We start from the raw sequence: 13,115 nt of genomic DNA on the forward strand, positions 1-13,115 counted from the left end.
ATGGACATCACCCAATAATAAGGCTATTGTCACATTCACCATGCACTTACAGCACAAGGGTGTACCACTGCGGATGGTACTGGACGTGGTCGAAGTCGCGAATACCCACAGCGGCGTGAACCTTGCCACCATGTTCGTGAATATAATCGAGGAGTTCAATATTTCTATAAAGGTGAGTTTTCAGCAACAAAGAATCTATGACAGCAAGAGACTCACCAATGGTGAGCCAGATGCTTGGTGTCACTGCAGACAATGCAATGTCAAATAACCTGATGATCGACGAGCTGGCAAAGCTCATTGAGTCATTCCAGGGCCAGGCCAATCATGCACGCTGCTTCAACCACATCATGAACCTCATGGCGAAGACTTTTCTCTGTCAATTTGATGTACCGAAAGGGAAGACCAAGGATGCACTTGATGATGCAGAACGTGCACTGATCGAGCTGGCAAAGGGCTTGAACATGGGTGAGGAAGATGGACATGAAGAGAATGCCCCCAATAACATTAATGGATGGAAAGATGAATGCCTGGGACTGACTTCTGAGGAGTGCAAGGTGCTCGACATGAGCATTCAGCCTGTTAAGCTCATCCTCGTGAAGGTGAGTATTTCTCTGCCATCAATAAAGAACTTACTATGCAGCCTGGAGTAGCTGCGAAAAATTGCAAGCTCCATTGTCTGCTCCTCCACCAAGCTCCTACCGGCTTGGTGAAGAGTGCTTGAGAGCTTGCAGCTTGCCGAGAAAATGATGCTGAGGGATGTTGCCACACGCTGGAACTCAACATTCTGGATGCTTAAGTTTGCTTTGGAATACCAGAGAGCAATCATTATGTTGATGGAGGATCAGTCGATGGGAATGTGCAGGTATGAGATGAGCCAGGAGGAGTGAAAGATGACTGGTCAGCTGCGTGACATTCTGTGGGTGAGTGACACATCAATGGTCCCTGTCACTTACTCATGCCACGCGTCACCAGATTTTCAACGATGCTACTCTGTACTTCTCTCGTGACACTCCCAACCTGCCCATGGTCATACCGGCCATGGACATTATCAATGAGAATCTCACTGACAAATCCCTTGAAGGCTGCTACAAGCCCTGTATCTACGCTGCAATCGGCCTTGCAAAGAAGACACTCAACTGGTACTACAACAAGACCAATCACTCGAATGTGTACTGGATCGCAATGGGTAAGTCAGCTTTTATATATCCCATTCATACTAACAAATAATGTAATGTACAGTCTTGCATCCCGCACACAATCTCACATATTTCTGACAAGCAGGATGAGAGCCCGAGTGGATCACAACAGCCAAGAAGCTAGTGCACAATGAGTACGAACACCGTGTGGCTGCCCATCTAGCCTTGAACACTAATGGTGCTGAGGCAGCCCCTGCTCCTCACAAGGTGAGTGCATAGCCATAGACTAGTCTGCTGTCTCACTCACAATGGTATATGCAACAGCCCTCAGCCAACATGTTCGACAACCTCCTCAATAAGAACATCTCGCAGGCCCCAAATGAACGCAGTGAGCTAACACGTTATCTAGCTACGCAGACTGAACATGTTCACGATGCACTTGCTTGGTGGTACGTGCACTGCACGGAGTTTTTGCACCTCTTATGGATGGCCATGAGCTATCTGACAATTCCGGGTGAGTCTTTTTATTCACAGCATTACTTCTCTGACACTAACTACATCCTCGACAGCGACATCTGTAGATGTCAAGTGGCTTTTCAGCATGGGCCACCTTCTGCTGCCACACATTCACAACGGGCCATTGGTGCAGTCTGTGCATGCTCTCTTATGTCTTGCAGAGTGGAGTTGGCTTGGGCTCATACATCATAGTGATATCTTAGCTGTTGTGTCTGGTCCTGAGGGTGAGGGGCAAGATGAAGGGCTTGCAGAGGGATAGAACAGCATTATTATGCCCAAGTAGATAGTTATATACTGCCTACGAATAGCATGACCCATGAGTATACCTGCCAAGGGTACAAAACTCGTGCAAACTCATGAGACACCTGTACCCTTGAATGTGAGTGTCATACTCTCACAGGTATGGGTATGGGTACATGTTCGGACACCCGGGGGTTAACCCCTGCTCTGCACTAGCCAGTACCATATCATTACATAGCATGTCTCTTTTTGCGAGGGTGGACACTAGTACCCTGCCATTACATAGCACGTCACTTTCAATAGTGGATGCCAGTACCCAGATGGTAGTAAATAGTATAAAACCATCTGCAGAAGTAAGTGCTGATGACAAGTCATTAGACAATACTACATTACCTGGTGTATCAACCAATGCATGCTGTAAATAGCAAGCTGGACATATGTAGATAGCAATGGCAATCAGCCAAAGAAGAGACAATATACTGGAGTGTGCTTGATGCAAAGGCCAAAGTTGATGATGGTGGTTTTATAGCAAGAAGCAGTGAGGCAGTGAAATGGACAGAATTTTTGAATTCAGCACTCTGGGTTAGGTCTAGCTAGGGTCAGACTACAAATTTTGTACTCCCTGGTGTTAATGAACTACATCGTGACTAGAGTCGGTGTTTCAAAGTAGTTGTAGTGAAAACCAACGCGACCTGCACAAATAAAGCTCAATAAAAGTGGTACAGCAGCCACAGGAGGCTGATGCATTATAGTTAGGGAAGTGAGAGAAGCACATAGTAATTCCAAGATGTATACCTGAGTATTATTGAAATCTATGCATAAAATAGTGCAGAATACTCTCTTAAACCAAGTAAATCTGAGAGAAACTGGCTGAGATACCTCAGTTTTGAATTAGAATGCTCAGTCTAAAGTGTAGAAAAATCGTAAAAATGCCAGTTAAATTCTGAAATCACCCCATAATGCACATAAACATGCTGGATAGGGCGCCTTATGTATTACAGGCAGTGCACTTTTGTTTTTCCTTGAAGAAACAAGCAGAAGTGAGAGAAAACTGAGAAAATAGATTGTAGCACTGCAGAAAGTGATTCTGATGTTCTGAAAGTGACACCATCAGATCCTGGTTAAAAATCCGAGTAGAATTGAGTGAGCTACAAACCATGCAAGTTTGGCTAAAAGTGTGGGAACAAGCCAAAAGTGTCATGTGCAACTCAAGTCACGTTTCATACGGCGCAAAATGTGACCCCCAGTGGAAAACACATCTTGTGAGATCGCAGCAAGTTGCATAAGGTCATGGCTGTGACCAGCTGCGACCAGCTGCAAGAATTTGGACTATATGCGATCTTGAGCGAGCCCAATCAAACGCGGTCACAGGCTAGCACAGTGCCAAGCGAGAGAATCGAGGCATTTCACATCTAGTCGAATTTTAAGCCACTGTATAATAATTGTATTGTCATGATTTAATACAGCGTGATTATGCTCAACGTTGTGTGAGCACCCTCGCCATCGTGCGAGCTCCTGCGACATCGCGCGAGCTACTTCAACCTGCTCCACTCATGCCCCCATCCCCGCTGACAAGATTGTAGTTCCGTCGCAAGCCGGAAAGGTGGAGTATGAGCAGAATCAAGTCCACGTGGGACCTGACATGCAATAAAGGAGAAAAGTCTATTCCAGAGGTATGAGGTGGGTAGCCCAAAAGTGTAGCTAGGAAAATCTTTGTAGTCACTATAATCGCTGGAAACGCATCAGAGTAAAATCGCACTGCTCTAAGGAGAACGCTGAAATGCAAAAATGCTAAACTGCTCAGAAAATGCACAAACACAAAGAATGCCCAAAGATGCACAAACTGGATGGGATGGGAGTGTGAATGAGGCTTTCACAAGTGTACCTTCCAGGATGATCAGGTTCTTTTTGACCTCTTCCCCTTCTATCATACTTAAACTAATCCTGACCTTTTCCTGCCCTCCCGATACTGCCCACATCTGCTTAATAATCATTCTGCTGAATCACTGCCCATCACGCCATATCTCGCAATCCTGTCCGCTCGCACTCCTACTCAGTCTGAGGGGTCGTCCATCACCAGGCCCGCCTAAGCGCCTAATAAGCACCCGCCTGCCTCGGAGGCATATCTCCCATCCTGAACTCAATCTCCCATTCATGGATGTCAGCATCATCCTTCGCAAATACACCCTCGCGAAAGCTCTTCTTTGCATTGAGATCTTTACCGAGCTCTTCGACCCGATTCTGTGGAAAGCATGGGCAGTCCGGATGCACGTCCTGCTGGTGAGAGTCCTGCGACCATATGTTCCTTCGCTGTCTGACCCTCACATGTCCCTCAGGTCTTCATGGTCCAAGCTCAGTCTGAGGTGACCAGCGTGGGGATCATCCTACCCCTTTCGCGTGATATCCCCATCCTTTCCCAAGTGGAAATACACCTTGCGATGGCTCGCACTATAGAGGTCGATCATCGGATGATACCTCAGATTGCTGACCACCTTCCTGCTGTCATTTCTTATGATTTGACTGCCCGTGTTCTGTATGATGACCCCACTGTCCACGAGGACTTTGATTTGAGGCACCCGCTGGATGGTCTCCCTGACATTGGTGCATGATCGTCCTATCCCTATTTTCCTGGAATCACATTCCTTATCTTTTATTGCCCTCAGGAACGTTACGCCTTCGGGTTGAGACGTTGCACGATGCAGCCCGTGGACTGTACGATGTCATGCGCGGAATCACCTGTAGACGTGAGTTAGCGGATGGCATGTTGAGACGGTTGCAGATCATAGTCGAGGAGTTGGAAGTAGCCTTCGGGCTTGTAGCATTCCCTCCTCCGATAACCAGCTTCCAATTGGTGTCGGACTAAGGTCTGTTGTGTAGCACCATGTAGTATCTCCAAAATACAAGACTGCTTCGCGGATATGATTCCCACCTCAGCACGCTATGCGTCCCTTCAGCGGTGACATCTGTCACATTCAGATCTAACCAAAAATGAGATAAATAATTGTCAGAAAAACCTTAGCGCCCATATAATGTCACAGTTTTGTCACAATTTCATTGCATACCCTTGAGTTACAAATTTTGTTGCCTTTTAGGGCTACTATAAGGTTTTTTCCTGAAGAAAAATGGTTAAAATGATACTCAATGAAAATGTGATGTTTTGTGACTGTCATTTTTTGGTCACATTTACATTGAGTACCATTTTAACCATTTTTCTTTGGGACAAAACTTTATAATGGCCCTAAAAGGCAAGAAATTTGTAAGTCAAGGATGCTCAAAGAAAGTGTGACAAAAATGTGACATCATATGAGCACTAAGAGTTTTCCAACATTTATTATGTTGCAGCAAAAATGTAACAGACGAGCGAAAATGGAGTGTGAGAGACCGACGCTACTGCAAGAACTGATAATTTTGTCTGCTGGGGCCCTTCATACATGGCGGCAAAATCATCAAGAAAGAAGTCATATCTGAAACTGTTAATTATGAGAGACAAGGCTCCGCAGCTTTAGAGTACTAAGTGTCCAAGTCGACCTTACCTAGACATCATGCTTCATCTGCCCCATTTACAGTCTATCGACAGTCCTTTATTCTCATGCTATGGTCCCAAAGCACATGATTGAGTGCACTCCCAAGCATGTGTCAGAGGGCACGAGTGGGTGGTGTTACTCAACAGTGGGTGCATGAGCAGGTGTGATGCATGAGAAATCCATAACGGGTGGGTAGATTATCGCCCTCGGCTAATTATATGATGAAAATAACAGTATAACAACTGCTCAGAAGTGCATGTGATGGAAAATTCGCCTCGAGGCCACTGGGACTGTCGATGAGACTGTAAATGTGGACCTCAGGAAAATCCTACTTTTTCTTAGAGACTTATTTAGACTTTTGGGTCTGGCAACCCTTATTTCAGGTCAAATAAGTTTCAATAAGTCAAATTTCAGACACTCAGAGAATATGGCTTACGACCTTTATATCCTTATGTCCTTAAATAAGGACCATAAGTCTATTTAAGTCATTTAAGTGTCATCTTAAGGAAAAGTTTGGTTTTCCTGATGAAATATGGTGTTGCACATCATTTTTATGATCATCCTCAACCAAATTTTGGTGTGAAGGCTGCCATGCTGAAGATAGCTTCCTCTCGCCCCATTTACAGTCCCCCATGAGAAATTTACAGTCCTCTCAGCTAATTTTCAGGCCCTCATAGCCTAGTTTTTCTCCCTCTGGGCCTCTTGAGCTCCCTGCAGGGCTCTTTCTCCCTCTTTCTTCTCACCCGCAGGTTTGAACAGTGCATCTCTGTGAAATATTTTTTTCAGGATGCCTGCTTCTGTCCTGACATGACAGTATTCAAACTCGCGCCCTTCTTGAGTGCGCCTCCATTTCAGGCAAATGATCACATGACATCACGCTGTCACACTTGGGACTGTAAATAGTTTCGTGCGCAACCCAACTTCCTCTGCCAGATTGACAGTCCTGTGACACAGGTCACACGGCCAATTACAGTCCATTTACGGTCCCTCCTGCCTAATCCATCCATGCATGTCGTGCGAGCGTGAGTCCCCAGCCAGCCTTGGTAAATGAAAGAAAAATGTGAGAGGACATGCACATGCTGCACGTGAACATTGGTGAGCCACGATGCAGTAGATAAGGCCTCGGCAGGGTGGTGTGAGTACTACAAGTAGAAAAATATATACATAGTAAACTAGGTATATAATAAATTAATGAGATCATAAGCTAAACATTTGGGCAGTACCTCTGGCAGGAAGTAGCACTGGGCCTTGCATCAGCAAAACTCCATTTGACCTCATTACATGTCTTACCTGCCTTTTTTGGGCCTTTTTCATCTTACTTGTCTTGAATTGGGAGGTGGACCTCATTATTTTAAGACTGGCCTGTCTTGTACTTTTCCAAAACAAGACATAATAAAAATCTATGTAGTGTATGTTTTAGAATACCTTTGCTTATGTGTATTCCAGACCTAACACCTCCAGAATTCCAGAAAACATGTCCTTCAGAAATGTAAGAAAAATTGCAAAAAAGACAATTAAGACAGTAAGACAAAAAGTAGAGGGGAGTTTTGCTGATGCTTGATGCCGGGGAGCTCACTGAGGGGACATAAATTTGAGGACTGTAAATCTGTCAGTCAGCCGTGCGTTCGTGAGAGGCCGTGGTGCAGTTCTCTGCAAGATTCAGCCTCCACTCCACCTTGCTTCGGGTCGCCAGATTTACAGTCCTGACGGGCGTGTTTACAGTCCAGCGGGGTGCTTATGGGGCCTCCCCCTTTGAGCAATGCCAGGGCGCCTGTCTTGGCTCCCCAACCCTCCCTACTGAATGCGCCCCTCCTTCCTGGCCCTCCCTGGCTCAGAAAAAGGGCAGATATATTCGATGTGCCCACCGCGCATCCTCCCCCCGCAGTTTCTGCCTGCTCCTCCCGTGCTGCTCCCTCTTGCACGCCTCTTGTGCCCCGCCCTTTGTGTTGCGGGCCTCTGGTTCACAGGGTCCTTCATCAGCAGTTGTCACCTTTTACTTAGTGTCTTGATTAAGACGATCTCTACTCTTAAATTACCTTTTTTCCTTGATCAAGGTCGCCAAGGAGAAATAAGAGGCACAATCATCTTAAATTTCCTTGATGAAGGCTGATCAAGATGCAAAAGTGAGGTAAGAAAAAGATGACAAATGCTGATGTTCTCGGCACTGCTCGGCTCGTGAGGCTCGCGCGTGAGGCTCGTGGGTTTAGGCGCTGGTGGACCAGTGTCAATTTGGCGGTCATCAGCCTTTCTTCAGTCCATTGCACGTAAGTTAAAACACACAAAGTCACAATATCATTTCTCGCAAAAGGTCAAGTACGTCACAAAGGTCAAGTACGAGTGGTGGAAGAAGAAGGAAGAAGTAGTAGTTGCAGAAGGAAAGGAAAAAGAAACGAGACGGCTTCGCCTCTCACCACTTCGCCAGTGTCTTCGGGATAAATTGCTGAATTTCGTTGGGAGTCAATCTGGTGAATGCGTCTAGGCGGTGAGGACCGTGTTGACGTTGGGCTTGCGGAGTCCGTTGTCTTGCATGCGCTTGAGGAGGAAGCTGATGGGCGTGGCGTAGGTGACGTCCGAGGAAGGCGTGGCGCCAGCACCGCCGGTGAGGAGGCCGCTGATGCGTCCGAGGCCGTCGACGATAATAGAACCCGAGTCACCCTTGGCCGAGAAGGCGCCGGACTTGGAGTCGAACGGGAGGATGACCCATTCTTTGGAGGTCTTGGCTTTGTCATCGTCGTAGTACTTACGGGCGTAGGAGCAAATGTCGTTGGCACAGCCGACGGTCAGGCCAGTGGTGTTACCGCGCTTGATCACCATAAGGCACGGGTCGTCGTTCTCGTCGAGTGCAGTCGGGTGACGCATCTCCTCGTCCGGAATGGTGCCCTTGAGCCTCAGAAGATGGTCGCCTGGATACGTGAAGGAATGGGCACTCCGGGGATTGAGGTACATCATATGAGTGAACTCGTCGGCTGGGATGCGGGTACCGAGGTCGATGGCATTGCCGTTGAAATTGCTCGCGTCGACCTTGGAGGCATCGATCTCAATCACGGCCCAGTCCTCGGTATAACCCTCGTCGCTGCTGCTGCCGACGCCGACGTTGATGGGAGGAGAGAGGATGACATGGCCTAGAACGCGGCTCTCCGGGGTGGCCCAGCGAGTCGAAACGTCCTGGTAGAAGGTGTTGAGCTCTTCCATCGCCTCTCTCACCTCGTCCAACTCGGCCTGGGCCTTCTGGCGCTCCTTGTTCGCTGCTGGGTCATTCTTGCCCTCAATCGCCCTAATACGTCGCTCCTGATACTGGGCGATAAGTGCCTTACCTCCGCTCTCGGCCTTGATAGATTCGACGTACTTGTTGAACGCCGCATCGCCGAAGAGCGTGACGTTATAACGGCGCTGGCTGTCGTTCTTACGCTCGAAGTGCTTGTTCTCGTTCTTGTCCGGCGTGAAGATGACGTGGCGAGCGGTGACGAGGAGGAGCCTCTCGGTATTCCCGCCCTCGGTAATGAAGAAGCCGCTGGTACCCTCAGACCAAGGCGTAGACTGGGCACAGATGGGGAGACCGAGCGTAGTGGTAAGACGTGCGCGGACATCTACGGTGGGGTCGGATGAATAGGTGGACGTGAAGAGCTCGGGACCGGCCCAACGGGTAACAACCGACTCGCGGATCTCGACGTCGACGTCGACGATATCGTATTCTACAAGAAGCTCCCGGCACTTGGAGGCCACGACGACGCCGTCATCGCCAGAGAGAGATGCGGGCATCACGCCGATCCAGAGGATGATGGGCGCGGAAGACTCTCCGCTGTTCCCGATGCGGACGATGTCGGTGCTAGTCCACTTTACCTTCATCGAGTCCAGAAGGGCGTGCAGCTTGAGAGCCAGGTTGCCTTCCCAGGCCTCCTTGAGCGCGTGGTTGCCGACGGCGCGCAGCTCCTTGAGCTTCCGGTACGCCTCCGGGCCTGTGGGCGCCTCCCACCGAGTCGTGCTAGTGCGAGCGACCAAGACCGGGGCAGAGGGCAGGCCGGCGTAGTAGAATTTCGCCTCCATCTCGGACGGAGGGGACGGGAGCGTAAGGGAAGAGCTCTGCGGCAGCGGCATATCTCCCGTGGCGGGGGAAGCACTGAGGCCAACGCCCGAGAAAGTGGTGGTAGGAGGGGAGCGGAAAGTCTCGTGCCTGTCAGCCATGGCGATCGCGATGGAGGTAGAGACGAAAGCAGTGGAGATCACTGGTACGGTTGGAGGACAGGTCTATTCCCCAGGTTCTCGACACAAATCCGTGGCTGCGGATCAATAGTTTGATGGGAAAAATATATATTTAATTGACTGCCTCGTGGCCGGCTAGTTATACTAGTAACAAAACATGACTTTCGTCAATACGAGAAGAGGACGGACTGCGACTCGCTGGGATGCACTTACCTAGTAGGCAGCGATGAGAGTCAGAAGAGAAGAGGCTTGAGGGAGCCCCTGTCTTCTTGCCACCTACTAGGTGCACCCTCCTATCTCGGTGCTGAGTCTCGCTGTTCCGCGCGGGGAGCAGGTCTCGCTGTTTCCGGTTTCCGGTTTTGGGGAACACTGTGGGCGCGGATGGTCTGAGTTCGCCGGGGTCGAGAAGGCTGGCGGGATGGACGGGAGAGTTGGCGACCATGGCGTGCACGCGGGAGGAGGGAAGGATATGGTGGAATGAGGAAAGGCGAGTGGCCGGGGTAGATATACGACGCAGCGCCATGCATGTTGTGCGGTGGATGAGAAGGAGGCGGGCGCCTGTCTGATCGACGATCGCCTGCCAAGCCGGCTATTTCCCATGTCTACTCACCGTGCCGCGCCGCCGCCGTGGCGTCATTTCTGCTTCTTTGTCGGTAGTATTGGCTTGCTGGCTCTTACTTCATGCATCTTTATCATGTGTGCAGTTGAGTTAGGCCAAAACTGTTGTTCAGGAGGTAGTGGTTGTACCTCACATACACCCAACTTCTTAAGATAGAAGAGGAGGACCTCACATTTATAGATTCACAACGGAAGAGCAAAATCAGGAGGTGGTAATGCCGAGCTCGATGATACCGAGCTCAATTTCAACGACGCCAGCTCGCGCGAGGCGAGTATGACACTAGTATGACCAGTACCAGTACAACAGGTGCATAGTTGCGGTGCGGAAGGGACATGCTGGACCCATAGATCATTTTGTGCATGAGCATGACGTCGAAAGCATATGTGATCGTGACAAAGTGAACGAAGCAGACAGAATCCCAAGCTCAGCGGCCCCCCTTACCCCCCTTCATCTGCTGCTTCGAGATCCGCGGGCCAGTCACTGCGGGTCCGCGTGTTGCGGGCTACATAGCGTAGAAATAGGTTCACACATGTGTTTTGCTCCAATGGCAAACGCAGACGCACCTTCTTCTCCTTCTTGTCCTCCTTTGCCTTCTTCTCGGCCTTCGCCTTCTGGATCGCGGTGGTGCGTTGCAGCGCGCGAACCTGGGCGGTCTGGTTGCGGCGTGCGGCAATGGCGGCGAGGTCGGCGCCAACGATGCCGCGCTGGTGCTTCACGGTCTTGCGGGAGCGTTTCTTGGCGACCTCCTCTGTGATGCCCTTCTTGTGCATGCGACGGAACACCTGTGTCCACGCGATCTTACGCGGGTTCTTGCGCTGCAGGAAGAGAGACTCGGTCTTGCCGGTTGAGAACCGGAAGATCTACAGAGGTGTGTTTGAGTCGTGGAGCAGGTAAAGGCCAGGATGCGGTGCGGACCTTGTTGTCCCCCCGGACAAAGAGCTTGCCCTTGCTGGGGTAGATACGGTAGCCGGAGAATATGTCGATCTCAACCTTCTGTACTCGGAAACAGCTGGTTAGCACTGTCTTTCACTGTCGGAGCATAGGAACACGCACCATCTGTACCGAGCACAGGAATAACGGAAGGCACGTCAGTCAGAATACAATACCGAGCTGTAACCGTTGAAAGCGGATAGAGGTCAAATTGACATCAGCCATTCCCGCCATCCATCCATCCCCAACCTGCGTCTCCCATTACGACTTCTGCCCCTCTTTCGATAGCCAATGATGTCCCCCATCCATCGGTGGCACAATGTGAAAGCATACAAGCGTGGATTCGCACTCACCTTGAGGATTTGTCTGGGATGTTACTGTGACGCCGACCTATTGCGCTGTGCCGGCTTGTATTCGGAGCCAAATACTCGTCAACAGCGGGAAGAGACGAGCGTTGGCCAGAAAAGGAAAGGGCGCTCGAGGTACGGCGCTCAGGACTCACTTCCTTTGTCCTGACACCTCAACAACATGCCCGACGGAGACGATAAGTAATCTCCTCAATTCTTGCAGATTTCTCCTCTCAATCCTTGAAAAGCTTACCTTAAATAATCTTTGATAGAACCTGTTCGCATTTTGCCTCAGACGGTCCAAGATTCGCAGACACAGCGGCACCGGAAGGAGATTCACTACCGTCGGTTTGCCAGCTGCTGTCGTGCTCTATCACAAAGAAATGACTGTCTTCCTGCAGGTAACTAGAGGCTGTATCTATGAGCCTACTGTCGTGCTGCGAAATTCTGCACGTAAACAAACATCGATAAGACCCTTCACTTCTAACCCTGAATCTGGACGCGTCCCTAGCTAATCATCTTGTGGCACCTAGTACAGAGGCGGCAAATTTGTGGATCAACAATGATGTTGCCCTTCCAGTCTGTGTTATTGGATAGATGTGAGCGCACCGTGCTGCCGATACATTTGTTTCTAGTGAATGGAAGGCCATCATTAGTGGACACCGGGACTTCAATGGTTTCCGGCTGACATCTGCGCGGAAACCACATGTCGGTCCCCATGGTACACGCCCAACCCTCGATGGGATGGGCCGACTCTGAGCAATTCAGGGAGATTTCGGCTTATGAAAGCTCTGGCGGCTGGGCTGTACAAGATCTGGCGACCAGCTGATTGGTCATCGCCTGGACAGGACATCCCGCAGTTAGCTCCGCAGGATATGTCCAGCCAGCTTCCGGCCTTGCCCCGAGATCGGGCTGGAATCTACTCACCATCGGGCCATATTCTTTGTGTTTGGGCATCAATCCTAGTAGCCAGAAGCTTAGATGCACCTTACAGCTATCCTCTCATGTTTTTTAATCGTCTTCACACCCAAATTTGAGTGCTCTACACAAGGAGAGAATGGACTTAAGTGTTCTCGAGCCAATGCCCAAGCCGAACGCGCCGTTGCGGAATCTCAAATGTGCCGTGATGGCCCATTTTCCTGACGGCTCGTGTGCGCTTACCTTACCGATGCGTTTCCTTCCAGCACTGTCATATCAACATCAAGGCCTCCCCTCAAAAGTGGTTTCAAGGTGAGCTGGCCTAACAGCCAGCTATCATCCATGGCCCGACGGTGAGTACTTTGTTCTTGTACTTGATCCTTTCTCTCGACGCAGCTGCAAGGTGCATGTTTTTTTTTCTGGTATCCATCGCACATTATGGGGTTTGTTACTTTCCCTACGTCTCATTTGTGTGCAGCACTCAGCCATTCACAGAATACTCTGGAGGGTTGTTCCGATCATCACCAGTGAGTATGCATCACTCCCTTGCTCCATCGCTCCATCTCTGCCAACTGATGCTCTGCGAAAAATGTCACGCGTTTTTGACAGAATGGACAGTCCGGATTGCGAAATTTCATCTGCAGATTTGTTTTGTAGAGATATTCTGTACCTATGTAGGCATTGT

At 49.7% G+C, this 13,115-nt stretch overlaps 5 protein-coding genes across 5 annotated transcripts; 3 read left to right on the top strand and 2 right to left on the bottom strand.

The window, feature by feature from the left end:
• Window positions 1-130: 130 nt before the first annotated feature.
• On the top strand, window positions 131-721 carry SCP_0604020 (hypothetical protein; the record flags this gene model as incomplete). The annotated part of the gene is made up of 3 exons (XM_027759535.1): window positions 131-172; window positions 231-599; window positions 641-721. 3 exons carry the CDS (start codon window positions 131-133, stop codon window positions 719-721), a joined length of 492 nt encoding a protein of 163 aa, XP_027615336.1.
• A 169-nt stretch (window positions 722-890) lies between these two features.
• SCP_0604030 (hypothetical protein) lies at window positions 891-1,911 on the top strand (the record flags this gene model as incomplete). The annotated part of the gene is made up of 6 exons (XM_027759536.1): window positions 891-920; window positions 973-1,186; window positions 1,309-1,403; window positions 1,461-1,650; window positions 1,706-1,784; window positions 1,845-1,911. 6 exons carry the CDS (start codon window positions 891-893, stop codon window positions 1,909-1,911), a joined length of 675 nt encoding a protein of 224 aa, XP_027615337.1.
• A 2,135-nt stretch (window positions 1,912-4,046) lies between these two features.
• SCP_0604040 (hypothetical protein) lies at window positions 4,047-4,755 on the top strand (the record flags this gene model as incomplete). Its single annotated transcript, XM_027759537.1, has 3 exons — window positions 4,047-4,172; window positions 4,229-4,493; window positions 4,556-4,755. 3 exons carry the CDS (start codon window positions 4,047-4,049, stop codon window positions 4,753-4,755), a joined length of 591 nt encoding a protein of 196 aa, XP_027615338.1.
• A 3,136-nt stretch (window positions 4,756-7,891) lies between these two features.
• On the bottom strand, window positions 7,892-9,598 carry SCP_0604050 (predicted protein; the record flags this gene model as incomplete). Its single annotated transcript, XM_027759538.1, has 1 exon — window positions 7,892-9,598. The coding sequence occupies one exon, from the start codon at window positions 9,596-9,598 to the stop codon at window positions 7,892-7,894; it is 1,707 nt and encodes a 568-aa protein (XP_027615339.1).
• A 1,061-nt stretch (window positions 9,599-10,659) lies between these two features.
• On the bottom strand, window positions 10,660-11,291 carry SCP_0604060 (60S ribosomal protein; the record flags this gene model as incomplete). The annotated part of the gene is made up of 4 exons (XM_027759539.1): window positions 10,660-10,737; window positions 10,799-11,095; window positions 11,151-11,228; window positions 11,289-11,291. 4 exons carry the CDS (start codon window positions 11,289-11,291, stop codon window positions 10,660-10,662), a joined length of 456 nt encoding a protein of 151 aa, XP_027615340.1.
• Between the last annotated feature and the right edge of the window lie 1,824 nt (window positions 11,292-13,115).

This window comes from Sparassis crispa (assembly GCF_003851025.1).
Source record: "Sparassis crispa DNA, contig_000005F, whole genome shotgun sequence".
NCBI lineage: Eukaryota > Fungi > Basidiomycota > Agaricomycetes > Polyporales > Sparassidaceae > Sparassis > Sparassis crispa.